This window comes from Coregonus clupeaformis, chromosome 10 (genome assembly GCF_020615455.1).
Source record: "Coregonus clupeaformis isolate EN_2021a chromosome 10, ASM2061545v1, whole genome shotgun sequence".
Taxonomy (NCBI): domain Eukaryota; kingdom Metazoa; phylum Chordata; class Actinopteri; order Salmoniformes; family Salmonidae; genus Coregonus; species Coregonus clupeaformis.
The window spans coordinates 5,340,101-5,358,169 of NC_059201.1; the positions used below are offsets into that span (position 1 = coordinate 5,340,101).

General features: G+C 43.2%; 1 protein-coding gene across 1 annotated transcript; it reads left to right on the top strand.

The window, feature by feature from the left end:
• Positions 1-2,195: 2,195 nt before the first annotated feature.
• On the top strand, positions 2,196-10,681 carry fam210b (family with sequence similarity 210 member B). The gene is made up of 3 exons (XM_041887347.2): positions 2,196-2,949; positions 7,212-7,399; positions 9,111-10,681. The coding sequence occupies exons 1-3, from the start codon at positions 2,380-2,382 to the stop codon at positions 9,328-9,330; spliced, it is 978 nt and encodes a 325-aa protein (XP_041743281.1). The 5' UTR covers positions 2,196-2,379; the 3' UTR covers positions 9,331-10,681.
• Positions 10,682-18,069: the final 7,388 nt, after the last annotated feature.

The following is an 18,069-nucleotide window of genomic DNA, read 5'->3' on the forward strand; positions in this document are numbered from 1 at the left end:
TATGTCTTCCATTTCCTAATAATTGCTCCCACAGTTGATTTCTTCAAACCAAGCTGCTTACCTATTGCAGATTCAGTCTTCCCAGCCTGGTGCAGGTCTACAATTTTGTTTCTGGTGTCCTTTGACAGCTCTTTGGTCTTGGCCATAGTGGAGTTTGGAGTGTTACTGTTTGAGGTTGTGGTGTCTTTTATACTGATAACAAGTTCAAACAGGTGCCATTAATACAGGTAACGAGTGGAGGACAGAGGAGCCTCTTAAAGAAGAAGTTACAGGTCTGTGAGAGCCAGAAATCTTGCTTGTTTGTAGGTGACCAAATACTTATTTTCCACCATAATTTGCAAATAAATTCATTAAAAATCCTACAATGTGATTTTCTGGATTTTTTTCCTCAATTTGTCTGTCATAGTTGACGTGTACCTATGATGAAAATTACAGGCCTCTCTCATCTTTTTAAGTGGGAGAACTTGCACAATTGGTGGCTGACTAAATACTTCCCCCCCACTGTATATATATAATAGAATTATTGTAAAATGAACTGTGTCCATAAGGTGTAGATAGTAAGTATAGACCGGAAGTAGAGGCCTGGGCATTGTTGTTCACTAATTTACTCCAAGTAGGGAAAGGATGGCGGGGTTGAAAAGTAATAAAGGGGAGTATATATATAAAAAACATGGGGGATTGGAAGTGATGCAGACAATTACATTGATAGAAGATACAATCTATCTGCAATATTAAGCTGATCCATCCCCCCCAAAAAATAAATAAATAAAAGAAATAAATAAAAGAAAGAGGTCTACTATAAAAATGTGTAGGTGAACACTTCATATTTTCTATTTGAAAACACATCAAACAGATATACATTTCCCAGGTCATTTTAACTGTATAGATAAAGACATTATAGGAAGCTCCAGACTTTACCAGGCACCAATAACCCCCCTGCCATGTTGATGTTAGTGGTAATGGTGGTAAGGAGGTATGGAGTATAGTTGCAGCCCTAGCACGTCTGGCACTGCAGAGTCATGGCTGCTTGCCAGCTCTCACACATAACTGTGTGTACATTTCTGAGGCAGATTGCTACAACGAGGTTGCAGAAGTAAGCATAGAGAGTTTTACATTTAGTTACAGAAAGAGTTTTATACCGGTATTCAAATCATTATCTACGAGCTAACTAGGTGAGGAAGTTACATTTCAGACCTGTTTGTCATGTGGTTTAACCATACCATGCTTCCACTTCCTGAGAGAGCGAGAGAGAGACAGAAAGAGAGAGATCTATTGCACATGAACACTTTTGAACTTCCACCCACCATGTAGACATGCCAATATACTGACACACTTCCACAAATTCGAAATACACACACAGCAAGGACATGCGTAACAAACGAAAAGGCAGAAATTCAGTTGCTCAGCAACGCCTCCACTCATCCATAGAGTAACTGGTCACGTGGATAACCTTATCTGTATCCAGACACAATTCGTATTTGCTCTTGAACTATTTTGTTTTCAGTTGGTTTCCAGTTGGTAGGCCTACAGGGCAGGCTACAGGATAGAGCATGTCCTGACAATTGTAGACCAACTTTATGAGTGCAGTAGTATTATTGCTTGAAGTGATGCTATGGAATAATACTGGTATTTTCTCAAAACTATAGAATGACAGTAGGAGTGAACATAATAACAGTATGGTCGTTACCCTTTAACTAACTGAGCTACCCCCTTTAGGTTATTCAATATCTAACTTTCTTCAGTCCAAGACGAGGCAGGGCTATCATTAGTATGACTGGCTGGAGCTTCATATTACACCTGTTTAGCATGGGGAAATACATTACATCCTCCATGTTAGACACGCACTGTTATACTGTGCTAAACAGGGAGAGAGGCGAGGGGCTGGTTAAATGCAGTGGCAAATATAGCATTTTGTTGTTTATTGGTCACATATTGGTTTAAAATGACAGTTTATAAATGGTCTATTCACTGCTTCCAAACATAGTTAAATATGCATAATGCTGGTAAATACATAGCCGTAATGTAGCCTACATTACGTTTTGATCTAGCCTACACATAATATTAGGCTCCATTTCACTATTGCAAAGATCAGTGCGCTACTACATAGGACATAACATAGGTTACGTGTATTGTTGTAACTTTAAGGTTTTTTCTCCTTACATACGGGCTCGTTATTGGTGGAGCAGTGTCTGTCCCCATTGGCTGTCACACTAATCAGCAGCGGGACATGAGGACAGCGTGTTGATAGCTCAGACATTAAAAGCAGGTTGATAGCTATTCTTATAAACCTTTATTTGCATCATCGTCTAATCTTAATTGCTGTTTTAATTAATCCGCTTTATAGACCGGGCTTTGTGTGTAGTTTTTGCGACGGGAACCATGTTTTTGTGTCGTGGAGCGAGGCTGTCGGCGACGGCTTTGGAGCTGAGTTTAAACTCCACGACACGGGCAGCGTTGCAAGCAGCGGCGCAACTTAAAACAAACAGACCAGCTGACATTACCTGGCCATTGCGTAACAACAGCAATACATTCAATTGCTCCCGAGGGTTTTGTGGATATATCGGTGATGGTGGTTGGGATGATTCTGCACTTTCGCCTGATGTAAAGAGGGAGAAGGACATGTTTTCCGTTAAAAACTGGGACTCTGTTCGTTTCATAATCACGCATCGGGAACAATTACCTCGAGGAACCCTGTTCGCTTTGAATTTCTCCAACAAAACGATTTTCAGCCCTACATATTGTAACACTAGCTTACTGCTTTATCGGAGGAATGGAGGCCAAAACAGACAGAAACTACATGTAGATGGACTTGAAGCTGTTTTGTTTACGTCTGGCGCGAAGGTCTGCAAGCATCGCTTCTATCCCACATCGACTGTGCAAATGAGGGATCTATCCTCTGTTGCTGCCGCACCAAAACGCCTGGAAGACTCGGCCGCAGATCTCAAAGAGGTAAATTAAACTTTGAATGGTATTTGTTTAACCTCCGTGACACCGAATGGAACCATGTTTGACCAGCAATCAAGCCCCACTTAGTTATACCAAACAATTCGACCATGAACCCGCGCAGGGTTTCGTGTCGAGTCAACTGTTGCTGGTTCTCTGCCTGTTGTTTTTATAAATGACACAGCAATTACATTTCAAAAACGATTGAAATACTAGTTTGCTACAAGTAACTGGCCTACTCCACATTTATAAAGGCAGTCAGGTACATTGCAGCTAAGTTATGCAAGTAACATGACGCGCAGACACTGAGCTCTGCTCTGTTCACGTGATGTCGGCCTAACATCTTAATCAGAATGGACAGAATAGGGCTAATGCTGTCCGAATGGGGTTGTAACTGATAGCTTGCTATAGGTAGCTTTGTGTACAAAAGGCTATAAGCAATTATTGGATACATCTATCAGGAAGCTTAAAACTACTCTGGATGTTGTATAACTTGTTATGAATCTTCATTTCACAGTACTGCAATGTCCTACTTCTATTCAGTTGTCCAATGTTCGCCATATATAGGTTGTGTTCGTAAATTCAATCTGGAGTGCCAGAGTGTGCTCTGGACGTTCGTAAATTCAGAGTGCTGTCGGATTGTCCATTCGTAAATTCTGAGCATTTCGCTCTCGGAGCGTTCAGAACGCACACTGGACGCTCAGGCCGAGGAGTTGCGTTGTGACCTCAACCGCAGTCAAGCACTCAAGCTAACTGGCTAAAGTTAGCTAGCTTGCTAGCTATTTCTAGACACAAATGAGTGAACACCTCACTCTGACCATTTTACTCGCCCTAGCAGAGCTGTTTAGGCTATTTTCATGTTACACAGATCGTTGGTGACTGTAACTGTGCTGCTGGCAACAATTTAATTACGCTTTTTTGCCGACGTTTACTGACACCCGCCATATTCAACGGGTGTTGAGCGTTCGTAAATTCATTAGTTATTCTGCGCTCTCTGGGACACTGACGAGAGTGCTCTGAAATCGGAGTAGATAGCCAGAGCGAATTTACGAACGCATCCATTGGCTACTGCAGTTTCTAAAACCGTTCTATCCATGACATGGCAATACATGCCTTTTCCCTCTGACTCAGTCAAGCACTACTCGTCTATTATGGCTAAATCTGTAATAAATTATGAGGATGGGACGCACTCTTGGGAAAAATCGAGTATATTCTTATTTTAATCAAAAATCATATCGGGAAACAAATGGTCAAACTATCACATTGTAAACAAGAAAATAATACATTTCCCTGTTCTGAAAACAGTAGGAACATTGTGACAAGTTCCTGACTCATCATTATAAAGGAAAAGCTGTCTTTGTGGACAGATTGAAATAAACACTCTGTTCTGTTAATGACTGCTGTGAGATCCATGGTGAAGACTTTGGCCGGAAGACCCTGCAATGTATAGGCCTAATTTGCATGATTTCTAACACATCTATAACACTGCAACATGCTGCTGTAAGTTCATGACATAAGAGGGCTTAGCTAATGCTGTTATTTTTTTTTTTTACCTCTGCCCTCTCATTCCAAGTAGCAGATGTGCTAGTGAGGGTGGCGGGCTGGGGCGGTGCTGTGTGTTTGTCTGCCGTCTGCAGCCTCTCAAAGGCTGTTATCACACACAGAGCCCCTCTGTTCTCGTCTCCTCCCTGGTACAACTCCCTATAGCCACTCACTCACATGACCTTCCTACTGCTGCTCCCTGCCTGCTCTGCTCGGTTCCTCTCTGGCTTGGCAAGCAGTCCTCTCTCGCTCTCTGGCCTTTGTCTATTGTTGGAGAAGCTTGTGGTGCATCACTGCACTAGCCTAGCCTCACCCCGTGTTTGGGTCAAAATAGAAAAACAACAGAGGAGTAGGGAAAGGGAGAGAGCCATATGGCTATATTTTAGGGCTCAGTTGAAAAATGCTTAGAGGACATTTTAGCAGGGCGATTCGGATGACGGATTGTAAAAAATATTTCTGAAATTATAGTGCGGGTGAAGCGGGCTGTGCCTAGTTATTTCCTGCTCTTGCTGTGGCAGCCGCTTCTAGATTCCTATTGGTCATTATAACATTACATCACCAATCATCTGTTGGAGTCCATTGCAGTATGCCTACTCCAGAGTCATCTATTACAATGATGTGTGTTTACTGGAGCCTAAAGAGCAGCTAGTCCATGTACTACTCCCCATACATGCTGCCCTGCGTGGTGAGACGCTTTGGCAATACGTACAGTGCGTTCGGAAAGTATTCAGACCCCTTTACTTTTTCCACATTTTGTTACATTACAGCCTTATTCTAAAATTGATTAAATTGTTTTTTTCCCCCTCATCAATCTACACACAATACCCCATAATGACAAAGGAAAATCAGGTTTTTAGAATAAAACCTCAAATATCACATTTACATAAGTATTCAGACCTTTTACTCAGTACTTTTGTTGAAGCACCTTTGGCAGCGATTACAGCCACAGGTCTTCTTGGGCATGACGCTACAAGCTTGGCACACATGTATTTGGGGAGTTTCTCCCATTCTTCTTTGCAGATCCTCTCAAGCTCTGTCAGGTTGGATGGGGAGCGTCCCTGCACAGCTATTTTCAGGTCTCTCCAGAGATGTTCGATCGGGTTGAAGTCTGGGCTCTGGCTGGGCCCCTCAAGTATATTCAGAGACTTGTCCTGAAGCCGCTTCTGCATTCCCTTGGCTGTGTGCTTAGGGTCGTTGTCCTGTTGGAATGTGTACATTCGCCCCAGACTGAGGTCCTGAGCGCTCTGGAGGGTCTCTGTATTTTCCTCGATCCTGACAAGTCTCCCAGTCCCTGCCGCTGAAAAACATCCCCACAGCATGATGCTGCCACCATGCTTCACCGTAGGGATGGTGCCAGGTTTCCTCCAGATGTGACGCTTGGCATTCAGGCCAAAGAGTTCGATCTTGGTTTCATCAGACCAGATAATCTTGTTTCTTATGGTCTGAGTCCTTTAGGTGCCTTTTGGCAAACTCCAAGTGGGCTGTCATGTGCCTTTAACTGAGGAGTGGCTTCCGTCTGGCCACTCTACCATAAAGGCCTGATTGGTGGAGTGCTGCAGAGATGGGAGAACCTTCCAGAAGGACAACCATCTCTGCAGCACTCCACCAATCAGGCCTTTATGGTAGAGTGGCCAGACGGAAGCCACTCCTCAGTAAAAGGCACATGACAGCCTGCTTGGAGTTTGCTAAAAGGCACTTAAAGACTCTCATACCATGAGAAACAGAAAGATTGAACTCTTTGGCCTGAATGCTAAGCGTCGCGTCTGGAGGAAACCTGGCACCATCCCTACGGTGAAGCATGGTGGTGGCAGCATCATGCTGTGGTTTTCAGCGGCAGGGACTGGGAGACAAGTCAGGATCGAGGGAAAGATGAATGGAGCAAAGTACAGGGAACTCCTTGATGAAAACCTGCTCAGAACCTCAGACTGGGGCGAAGGTTCACCTTCCAACAGGACAATGACCCTAAGCACACAGCCAAGACAACGCAGGAGCGGCTTCGGGACAAGTCTCTGAATATCCTTGAATGGCCCAGCTAGAGCCCGGAATTGAACCCGATCAAACATCTCTGGAGAGACCTGAAAAAACCTGTGCAGCGACGCTCCCCATCCAACCTGACAGAGCTTGAGAGGATCTGCAGAGAAGAATGGGAGAAACTCCCCAAATACAGGTGTGCCAAGCTTGTAGCGTCATACCCAAGAAGACTCGAGGCTGTAATCGCTAGCCAAAGGTGCTTCAACAAAATACTGAGTAAAGTGTCTGAATACTTATGTAAATGTGATATTACAGTTTTTCTTATAATAAATGTGTGAAAGATTATACAAACCAGTTTTTGCTTTGTCATTATGGGGTATTGTGTGTAAATTGATGAGGAGAAAAAATGAATTTAATCAATTTTAGAATAAGGCTGTAACGTAATAAAATGTGGAAAAAGTAAAGGGGTCTTAATACTTTCTGAATGCACCGTACATCTGATGTTACCTTTTATTTTCTGACTCATCGGCTGAGGCTCACACTTCATAGTCCGTTTTCAGTCTCAACTAATACAAAGACAGTTTTCTATTTTACATACATTCTATTACTATTATTTTATTTGACTATTTTATATGTGGAGCCAGTGTTGACATTCCTTGTCCAGGGCTCACTTTAAAAATAGTCAATCTCAATGTGACGTCCCTGAGTTTAATTAAAGGATAAATAAAAAATCTCTCTCTCTCTGACCCAACCAGGACCAGACTCCAAAGGAAGCCTCAGCCAAGGGCCCTGAGGAGCCCAAGGTACCGGAGCCTGAAGAGGACAAACCTAGCAAGACCCAGCAGCTGAAGAAGGTGTTTAAGGAGTACGGAGCAGTTGGAGTCTCCTTCCACATATGCATCTCCCTCATGTCTCTGGGAATGTTCTACCTCGCTGTGTCCAGGTACTGTATGAAGCAAGACTTCAACATTGTTTGTCACATGTAAAAACGTTCCATTTGTCTACGCAGTCGACACGGCTCTGTTGATCCAAGCTGTTTGAGGCCTTACTTTGATTTTGTGAACTTCTGTAGCACTTTAAGCACACTGCATTGTCATTGTCAAGGCCTTCTACTGATGGTGGAATGACTATAGGAGAAGGCCTTCTACTGATGGTGGAATGACTATAGGAGAAGGCCTTCTACTGATGGTGGAATGACTATAGGAGAAGGCCTTCTACTGATGGTGGAATGACTATAGGAGAAGGCCTTCTACTGATGGTGGAATGACTATAGGAGAAGGCCTTCTACTGATGGTGGAATGACTATAGGAGAAGGTCTTCTACTGATGGTGGAATGACTATAGGAGAAGGTCTTCTACTGATGGTGGAATGACTATAGGAGAAGGCCTTCTACTGATGGTGGAATGACTATAGGAGAAGGCCTTCTACTGATGGTGGAATGACTATAGGAGAAGGCCTTCTACTGATGGTGGAATGACTATAGGAGAAGGCCTTCTACTGATGGTGGAATGACTATAGGAGAAGGCCTTCTACTGATGGTGGAATGACTATAGGAGAAGGCCTTCTACTGATGGTGGAATGACTATAGGAGAAGGCCTTCTACTGATGGTGGAATGACTATAGGAGAAGGCCTTCTACTGATGGTGGAATGACTATAGGAGAAGGTCTTCTACTGATGGTGGAATGACTATAGGAGAAGGCCTTCTACTGATGGTGGAATGACTATAGGAGAAGGCCTTCTACTGATGGTGGAATGACTATAGGAGAAGGCCTTCTACTGATGGTGGAATGTAGGAAAAATACATTGTTAGTTAGACTGTGTCTGCGGGGCGGCAGATAGCTTAGTGGTTAAGAGCGTTGTGCCAGTAACCGAAAGGTCGCTGGTTCTAATCCCAGAGCCGACTAGGTGAAAAATCTGATGTGCCCTTGAGCAAGGCACTTAACCCTAATTGCTCCTGTAAGTCGCTCTGGATAAGAGCGTCTGCTAAATGACTAAAATGTAAATGTAATGCTGTGGGCCCATGGCCCGGTTATGTGACTGTCTGTAGCTGTGGGCCCATGGCCCGGTTATGTGAGCCCCACCTCTGACTGACTTCCTGCTGGCTCTCTACTGGCTCTGTGCCAGCCCAGTAGGCTGCATAACAGAGGGACTGAGCCCAGATTATCAAACAGCTCCCAGATTTCCTCTGATGGCAGTAATGGCCCTTGGACTCGACACCCTCCTGGCCCGCATGGCGCTCCCAGTTCACTATCAACCCAGATAATCAACGTGGGAGAGACATGGGGCATTCTGAAACGGCACCCTATAGTGCTGTGTTAGTACATTGCAGTGCACAATGTAGGGAATAGGAAGCCATTTCAGATGTCGCCATGTTAAATGGAAGTGTATAGTGGCATTCTAATGGGCTGAACAAATAGTTTTTCTGCATGTTTTTATTTAATGATAAAATCATCTTTGTAAAAGTGTCTTCAGCATGGTACATGTGATTTTAATTGATGTCCAACATTTCTTCTTTACAATTTGTCATTTCTGAAATTATTGAACACTAACCATGAAACACTATCTCAGTGGTAAAATTATATGGTTCCTTCTAGTGGACAAATGTGTTATATTTCTCTCCAATAACCCCTGTGTGTGTCATTCCTCTCCACAGTGGGATTGACATGGCTGCCATCCTGTACAAGATAGGTTTCAGTGAATCTCTGCTTCAGTCCAAGTTGGCGGCGGGGACCAGTACGTTTGTCTTGGCGTACGCCGTCCACAAGCTCTTTGCTCCTCTCCGTATCAGCATCACTCTGGTGTCGGTGCCTCTCCTCGTACGGTACCTCAGAAAGACTGGCCTCTTCAAGACCCCCAACTCACCCACACCCTGATTGGCAGAGACCACCACCTCACCCACACCCTGATTGGCAGAGACCACCACCTCACCCACACCCTGATTGGCAGAGACCACCACCTCACCCACACCCTGATTGGCAGAGACCACCACCTCACCCACACCCTGATTGGCAGACACCACCACCTCCTCTATAACTTCCATAACTTTACAAATATTACCTGTTTTTTCAGAAATCGCTCCCAAACAGGGACTTTCTGTGATGTTTTTTGGAATTTTGAAACTCCTTGATAACCCACGAGGCTAACTTTTAACCCACCTGTGAATATGCATAACCATTTGCCTTGATAAATGAAAGTTCAGTAGTTATTCCTCAAGATGTCTGTTTCAAGACTGCAGTTGCCGTTGTGTTTTCAGGTGAAGTATTGTTTTACCTTAGCTTCTGCTTAACAGAAGCCATGGTCCATGGTGATTTGTTGACCCGTAAGTTCATGAAGAAATGTGCCATGTCTTTCTTTTAATTATTGGAAGAAAATATGAAAGAAAAAAATATGAATGCACTGTTCCAGGGCAAAAGGGGGGGAGCAACTCAATATTAGGAAGGTGTCCTTTTAATGTTTTGTACACTCAGTGTATATGCATTCTAAAAAAAGACAACCAAGGGCGATCTGTCCCAGGTCTATTGATTTACAATCATATTAAACCAGTTGTTACTGGACAAATACATCAGGGATGGTGGCTAAACCCTTCCTTATTTAACAGAAGTTCAGAATGTTCGAAAGAATGTTGTTTAGGAATAGGCGTGTGCTTGTTGGTCGGTCAGTCAGCAACTCTTTGTGCTGTGAAGGTTCTCTACGGGGGGATGATGTAGCTGCTCAATCACCTCTACTGGCTGTTGGGTGAGTAGCCATGTTCTCGTCTGTTCCCAGTGCTAGGTGAATGAATCGGCAGAAATATTCAGGTGCCCTTCTGTTAAATCTCTCCCATGTCATTTTGCCTGGAACCAAAAACTGCTCTTTTTCACCATGGTTTTACTTCAGGTGGTGAAAAAGGAGCACAACAGTTTGGATTCCAGGCTACCTTTTTAATAATTAGCCAAGCAATCATCATTTTTGTCCAATGTAAGTTATTTTATAGCCTGATTCCTGCTCTGTTAGTGCTGCAACTCCTATGGTCATTGTTGTGTTTGGTATGAGAATACGATAAGAGTTGGCAAGACAGTACAAACAGATCTGGGACCAGGCTAAGTTCTCTATGATAAGCTCTGTATTTAGTAAGGACATACCGAGATGTTAGTATATCCTTCCATACTATGATTATGATACTTGTGTAAAATATATTTTTTGGATTGGAGTTTTATTTAATGATTAAAAGGGACTGTTATCCTTCCTCTGTCTGTGTACTTGTTGTTTCACCATAAAACATTTACACTGAGTGTACAAAACATTGACACCTGCAACGCTGCTGGGTTTTTCACGCTCAACAGTTTCCTGTGTGTATCAAGAATGGTCCACCACCCAAAGGACATCCAGCCAACTTGACACAACTGTGGGAAGCATTGTAGTCAACATGGGCCAAGCATCCCTGTGGAATGCTTTTGACACCTTGTAGAGTCCATGCCCTGACGAATTGAGGCTGTTCTGAGGGCAAAAGGGGGGGTGCAACTCAATAATAATAATAATAGTATACCATTTAGCAGACGCTTTTATCCAAAGCGACTTAGTCATGTGTGCATACATTTTTACGTATGGGTGGTCCCGGGGATCGAACCCACTACCCTGGCGTTACAAGCGCCATGCTCTACCAATTGAGCTACAGGTGTTTTGTACAATCAGTGTATATGAGAACTATAATCTTGTCAAGTGTACACTGTATCAACATTCTATTTGGTTGCTCTTAAAGGCACCAACGCATGCACAGTCAAATACCCCCAACAACCACACAGTGGAGCTCCTGAACTACGAATCCTTCTGTTTTCATCCTTTTATGGATGAGATGATACTATTAAAAGGGAAAGGAAGAGCTTCACTGTCTCTGCAACGGTATTGCTTAAAACCTCATTCACTTTACAAAGACTGTTCAAATAGCCCCCAGAACCGCAGTGTGTTTAAGAATTTGTAAAATTGATGCAAATTTTTGCAGGCTCAACCCTAAAACATTTTGTTTTAGCCCCTGTTCTACCAGGTCAGATCTACAATAGCTACTCTCTCTTGCTGCCCATGAAGATTTGAATAGTTCAGGGAAACGTGCAACCCTTTCCTACTCTGCATCCCTGGAGCTCCTCTGTCTGTTGTACAGGCCTGTCTCGGACCAAGCTAGATCAGGGGTTTTCTTTTTCAGTCTGAATACACTATACATTATTTAGCTATCTGAGATAATAATTAAAAAGCTCTGTACAGTTACAGTCGTGAAGTGCCAATCACCATCTCAGGTAAATGTATGGGTTTCCAGCAGCTTGAACACACACACAAGCACACAGGCAGGGAGGTACAGACACCCACACACATACTCCAGGCTCGTTATCGGGGCTGAGGAGGACTCTTAGCTGCCATCGCCTCCCCATCCCCTGGATGTCCCCCATGGCTAGGAACTAATTAGTGACAGCTAGGCAGGAAGGAAGGCAGTGCTTCGAACCACACTGGCAGGCTGCTCCAGCTAGTGTATCTCTCTTTCCCCGTTTGCTCCATTCTCGCTCCCTCTCCTCTCTCTCACCGTCTCTCTCTTCTCCCTCTCCCTCTGAGGAGCAGGTCAGCTCCTCGGTTACTATAATAATCACCCCTAGCTGAGTCCCAGATGAGACCAGTTGTGATGATGAGCTAAGGACAGACACTTTGGGCATGTTGTTGGCACAGTATGAATGCTGCCTGCCACTCCGCATCCTCTACCTGTCTTACTGAGACCCAGGCTGCGTCCCAAATGGCATCCTGATCAAAGGTAGTGCACTATGTAGGGAATAGGGTGCCATTTGGGATGAAGTCCCCCCTCCAGTGTGACCTACACTGGTAGAGTCTAAATAGAAAGTCAACAATTCAACAAGTCTCTACTTGCAACAGGAGTAGAGCAGGGACTATGATGCACCAACTGAGAGGCCTGCGTTTAGCTACAAGGAGCTGAGTACTCTTCACCGCTGTCTCCCTCTCTCTCTCTCCCATCTGTCTCTCGCTCTCTCTTCCTCTCTCTTTTCTCTTTCTCTCCCTCTCCCCTCCCTCTCCCTCTTTTTCTCTCCCTCTGTCTTTCTCTCTCCCCTCCCTCCCTGTCTCTCTCTCTCTCTCTCTACCTCTCTTTGTCTCTCTTCCTCTCTTTCTCTCAATTCAATTCAATTCAAAGGGCTTTACTGGCATGGGAAACATATGTTTACATTGCCAAAGCAAGTGAAATTCTCTCTCTGAGTTAACTTTAGTAGCTGTACCTGATTGTGGAGTCAACCTGGCTGTGCTGTCAACTGTCTTCTTTCATCTTGATGAGGCTTGGTTGCCATAGAGGCCACAGAATACTGGGGTTGAGACAGTGACAGTTGGAACTCAAAGCTGCATCTTTTATTTATTTTTTAACGGGAGCGTCTGCCAATTTATTTATTTTTCATTCATAGCATTCCCACCTCACATTCCTCTGGGTTTTTACTCAACAGGTTGAGTGTGGCAATTATAGTAGAGGAAGGAAGGTAGGAGACAGTGTTCCAGGTCTGACAGTGGTAGAAATAGGTAGAGAAAGCAATGGCACAACCTGCTCAGAATGTTTGACAGTTGGTGGATTGGTGTGTATTTGGACTGTCACTGAGGTGAATCACTAGTAGTTAGCTGTAATGGCTGGCCAGCTACAGTAGGCAGGTAACCATTTGGTAGGGACTCGGTTCCATTTCCACTCCAGTCAATTCAGGAACAAAGTCCACCTAGAACAATTATGTAAATGTTTCCACTTGATTAATGAGTTGAATTAATTCCTGGAATTGACTGACTTGAAATGGCACTGACCCTAACCCTATTAGAACCCACCTTAATCCTGGACACTCAGTCAGTGCAGTGCTCAGCTGTGTTCTGCTCGGTGGAGGGCGCTGGCAGCTCAAACCTTCAGCTTTAAAACCTACTAGGCGACATCTAGGACATCCGTCCCCTTCTCCCACTCCCACTCGACTGACTTACCAGCCACATCAGAACCTTCTCAAACACACTGGAAAGCAAACAGACAGACAATTTCTTTCAATTAGCCCAAGCTGACCAGCCCAATACATTTTAGTTTGTACCTTCAGATGTGTCCGGGGCCAAGTGATGACTAATGACTGTTGGGGAACTGCTGAACTGTTCTTCCACTCCCTGTTTTCCTTTCTCTTCTGCTTTCCTTTCTCTTCTGTTCTTCCACCCCTCTCTCTCTCTCCATTCTTGCTCTGTCCTTATTTCACTCTCCTCTTTCTCACTCATCTCTCTCTCTTTCTCACTCTCCTCTCTTTCTCACTCCTCTCTTTCTCACTCCTCTCTTTCTCCTCTCTCTTTCTCACTCCTCTCTTCTCTCCTCTCTTTCTCACTCCTCTCTCTCTTTCTCACTCCTCTTTCTCTCTTCTCTCCTCTCTTTCTCACTCTCCTCTCTCTCTTTCTCACTCTCCTTCTCTCTCTCTATAGCCACTGCTGACCATGCAGCACACACAGCCACCACCACATTCATTCATTCACAGCAGCTTGGATTCATTTTCTCCTTGTTTAAGCATTATTTCTGTGTAGTCACTGAGGGGGCTATTCATCACTGCTCACAACAGGCATGAGCAAACGATCATTCAGCCAGCCCTGCCTGGGAAGCATCACCGTCTTGAGTTTTAATACGTCGTCAGGCAGATGCTGTAGGTGCTTCATGGGAAGAGAATGAAAACAAATGGAGGAAGGATGAAGAGAGGAGGGGAAGGTATATACTTTGTGCACCCGAAATGGCGCCCTTTTCAATATAATGCACTACTGTTGCCCAAGGCCCATGAGATATAGCGTGCTCTGAAATAGGGTGCCATTTAGGATTACTGCTGGTCAACCCATCATGGCACATTGACTTGAATAGGAATTTCCGTTCTACTAATTCAATTTCTATGGATCTAAATGTATATTACTCTGTGGGTTTTGGGGCTGGACTGAATGTTGGATTTACTGCTGTCATTTCCCATTCATTAACTTCTTACTCCGCTCCATATAGTGATTCCTCTGGTGTAGATATTGACCGGTTTCAGTTTGAATGAGAAGTATATGTTCCACGCCGAGGTCCCCCTGTCTCCAAAGAACATCATATTAATGTCAATAATGTAGATGAATAATGCAGAATGTAGTTGATGCGATACGTTACTGTGTCCCAAATAGCACTATGGCTCATAGGGCTCTGGTCAAAAGTAGTGCACTATATAGGGAATAGGGTGCCATTTGGGATACACATTGGGAAAACCATAGGCCATGTAGCTAGTTGATTGAGGAAGAAACACTGTTCCTTTGTCATGGAAAGATATATTATTTGCAAGTGTGTGAAGCAGGAAGAAATGGATTTTTGCAAAATTAGAACTCAAAGAGAATTATAGATGGCTAGCTAGACCACTGTGATATGCACTCTACCGCTCATTAAGCTTTATTTCTATTGTTGACGTTCCCCCCCCCGGCTTTAGGACAGAGATTTAAAGGCGTAGTGAATATTATGTTGAGGAAGGAATAGAGGTTAAGAACTGATAGTTGAATTGTAATAAGGCAACTATGTGGAGATGCCACACAACGGTTATGTCAATATTTCTGTGCAGACAAACTCATCGGACACATCTGTTGTGTCACAACCCAAATGCGTTGTTCATCGGTTGTACAGCCTCGGTGTGTACGGACGGGGTCTTTGGTAACTATGAGGGAGCAAGAGATACAAAGGCCGCCAGACTCCGTCCAGGCTCCCTATAATAACAGCACAACATGACACATAGACTACACGCATCAGGGAGTACCGGTTATTGAAATATTATTTTGATGTGCATGCTTCGAGGCATGGTGATTAGAGACCTACATTCAGCCCATCAATACGGTGGCAGCGCAGCACAGCGTAACAGCAATGTATTTCTTTTTTAGATCCCCAATCAGATTTGGTTGCAGCTCCCAGCGGGCACTTATACCAGCCACAAAGGAGTGGGCCCTGCCAGGCTGACGAACACAACAATCACTCAGAGAGGGAGAGAGAGAGAGAGAGAGGAGAAGAAAAAAGAGAGAGGGAAAGAGAGGGGGGTGAGGGATATAGAGGGGGATAGAGAGGGGGGAGAGGGATAGAGAGGGGGGATAGAGAGGGGGGGAGAGGGATAGAGAGGGGGGAGAGGGATAGAGAGGGGGGGAGAGAGATAGAGAGGGGGGTGAGGGGTGAGGGGGAGAGAGAGAGGGGGGGTGAGGGGGAGAGAGAGGGGGGGTGAGGGGGGAGAGAGAGGGGGTGAGGGATAGAGAGGGGGAGAGAGAGAGAGAGGGGGGTGAGGGGGAGAGAGAGGGGGGTGAGGGATAGAGAGGGGGGGAGAGAGAGAGAGAGAGGGGGGTGAGAGAGAGGGGAGGGAGAGAGAGAGAGACCCACTTTCTCACTTTCATATTACAGTTACAAAAAAGAGAGCAAGTAATGCTTTGTAATGATTTCATTAAAAGCCCCCGTCACACCTGCAGATAATTCCATTATGATTCTGCTATTAAAATGAAGGATTCATCAAGGAAGCAGACAGAAATACAGCTATTATTTCCTCTAATATTCAGATTTAATGCTTGTGGATATTGGGTTGTTTTGTAGAATGTATGTTTTTTCCCCTCTTTGTTTCATGGCATTTTTACAAGGCGTCATCTATGTCTCTAAATCAGTGCTCAGCAAGTATGTAGTCAACAAAACAACAACATTAATCTCAACAAAAAGCGAGGATCCTCCACAGTTGTCTCCATTATTGGATTCCACGTCTCCAACACTGAAACAACACAACATGATAACACCTTACAGGATAACACCTTACAAGAACACACCTTACTAAATAAACACACCTTACAGGATAACACCTTACAAGAACACACCTTACTAAATAAACACACCTTACAGGATAACACCTTACATGAACACACCTTACTAAATAAACACACCTTACAGGAACACACCTTACTAAATAAACACACCTTACAGTATAACACCTTACTAAATATACACACCTTACAGTATAACACCTTACTAAATAAACACACCTTACAGTATAACACCTTACTAAATATACACACCTTACAGGAACACACCTTACAGGAACACACCTTACTAAATAAACACACCTTACAGGAACACACCTTACTAAATAAACACACCTTACAGTATAACACCTTACTAAATAAACACACCTTACAGTATAACACCTTACTAAATAAACACACCTTACTAAATATACACACCTTACAGGAACACACCTTACTAAATAAACACACCTTACAGGAACACACCTTACTAAATAAACACACCTTACAGGATAACACCTTACTAAATAAACACACCTTACAGGATAACACCTTACTAAATAAACACACCTTACAGGAACACACCTTACTAAATAAACACACCTTACAGGATAACACCTTACTAAATAAACACACCTTACAGGAACACACCTTACTAAATAAACACACCTTACAGAATAACACCTTACTAAGTAAACACACCTTACAGGATAACACCTTACTAAATAAACACACCTTACAGTATAACACCTTACTAAATAAACACACCTTACAGAATAACACCTTACTAAATAAACACACCTTACAGGAACACACCTTACTAAATAAACACACCTTACAGGAACACACCTTACTAAATAAACACACCTTACAGGAACACACCTTACTAAATAAACACACCTTACTAAATAAACACACCTTACAGTATAACATCTTACTAAATAAACACACCTTACAGTATAACACCTTACTAAATAAACACACCTTACAGGATAACACCTTACTAAATAAACACACCTTACAGGAACACACCTTACTAAATAAACACACCTTACAGTATAACACCTTACCAAATAAACACACCTTACAGGAACACACCTTACAGTATAACACCTTACTAAATATACACACCTTACAGGAACACACCTTACTAAATAAACACACCTTACAGGATAACACCTTACTAAATAAACACACCTTACAGTATAACACCTTACTAAATAAACACACCTTACAGTATAACACCTTACTAAATAAACACACCTTACAGGATAACACCTTACTAAATAAACACACCTTACAGTATAACACCTTACTAAATAAACACACCTTACAGGATAACACCTTACTAAATAAACACACCTTACAGGAACACACCTTACTAAATAAACACACCTTACAGGAACACACCTTACTAAATAAACACACCTTACAGTATAACACCTTACTAAATAAACACACCTTACAGTATAACACCTTACTAAATAAACACACCTTACAGGAACACACCTTACTAAATAAACACACCTTACAGTATAACACCTTACTAAATAAACACACCTTACAGTATAACACCTTACTAAATAAACACACCTTACAGGAACACACCTTACTAAATAAACACACCTTACAGGAACACACCTTACTAAATAAACACACCTTACAGTATAACACCTTACTAAATAAACACACCTTACAGTATAACACCTTACTAAATAAACACACCTTACAGTATAACACCTTACTAAATAAACACACCTTACTAAATAAACACACCTTACAGGAACACACCTTACTAAATATACACACCTTACAGGAAC

What these genes read in the sequence shown, in the direction of transcription:
- fam210b (XM_041887347.2), top strand. Translation starts at nt 2,380, where the DNA reads ATGTTTTTGTGTCGTGGAGCGAGGCTGTCGGCGACGGCTTTGGAGCTG. An exon ending in CGGCCGCAGATCTCAAAGAG is followed by an intron (nt 2,950 to 7,211) that starts GTAAATTAAACT and finishes TGACCCAACCAG; the next exon opens with GACCAGACTCCAAAGGAAGC. An exon ending in TTCTACCTCGCTGTGTCCAG is followed by an intron (nt 7,400 to 9,110) that starts GTACTGTATGAA and finishes TCCTCTCCACAG; the next exon opens with TGGGATTGACATGGCTGCCA.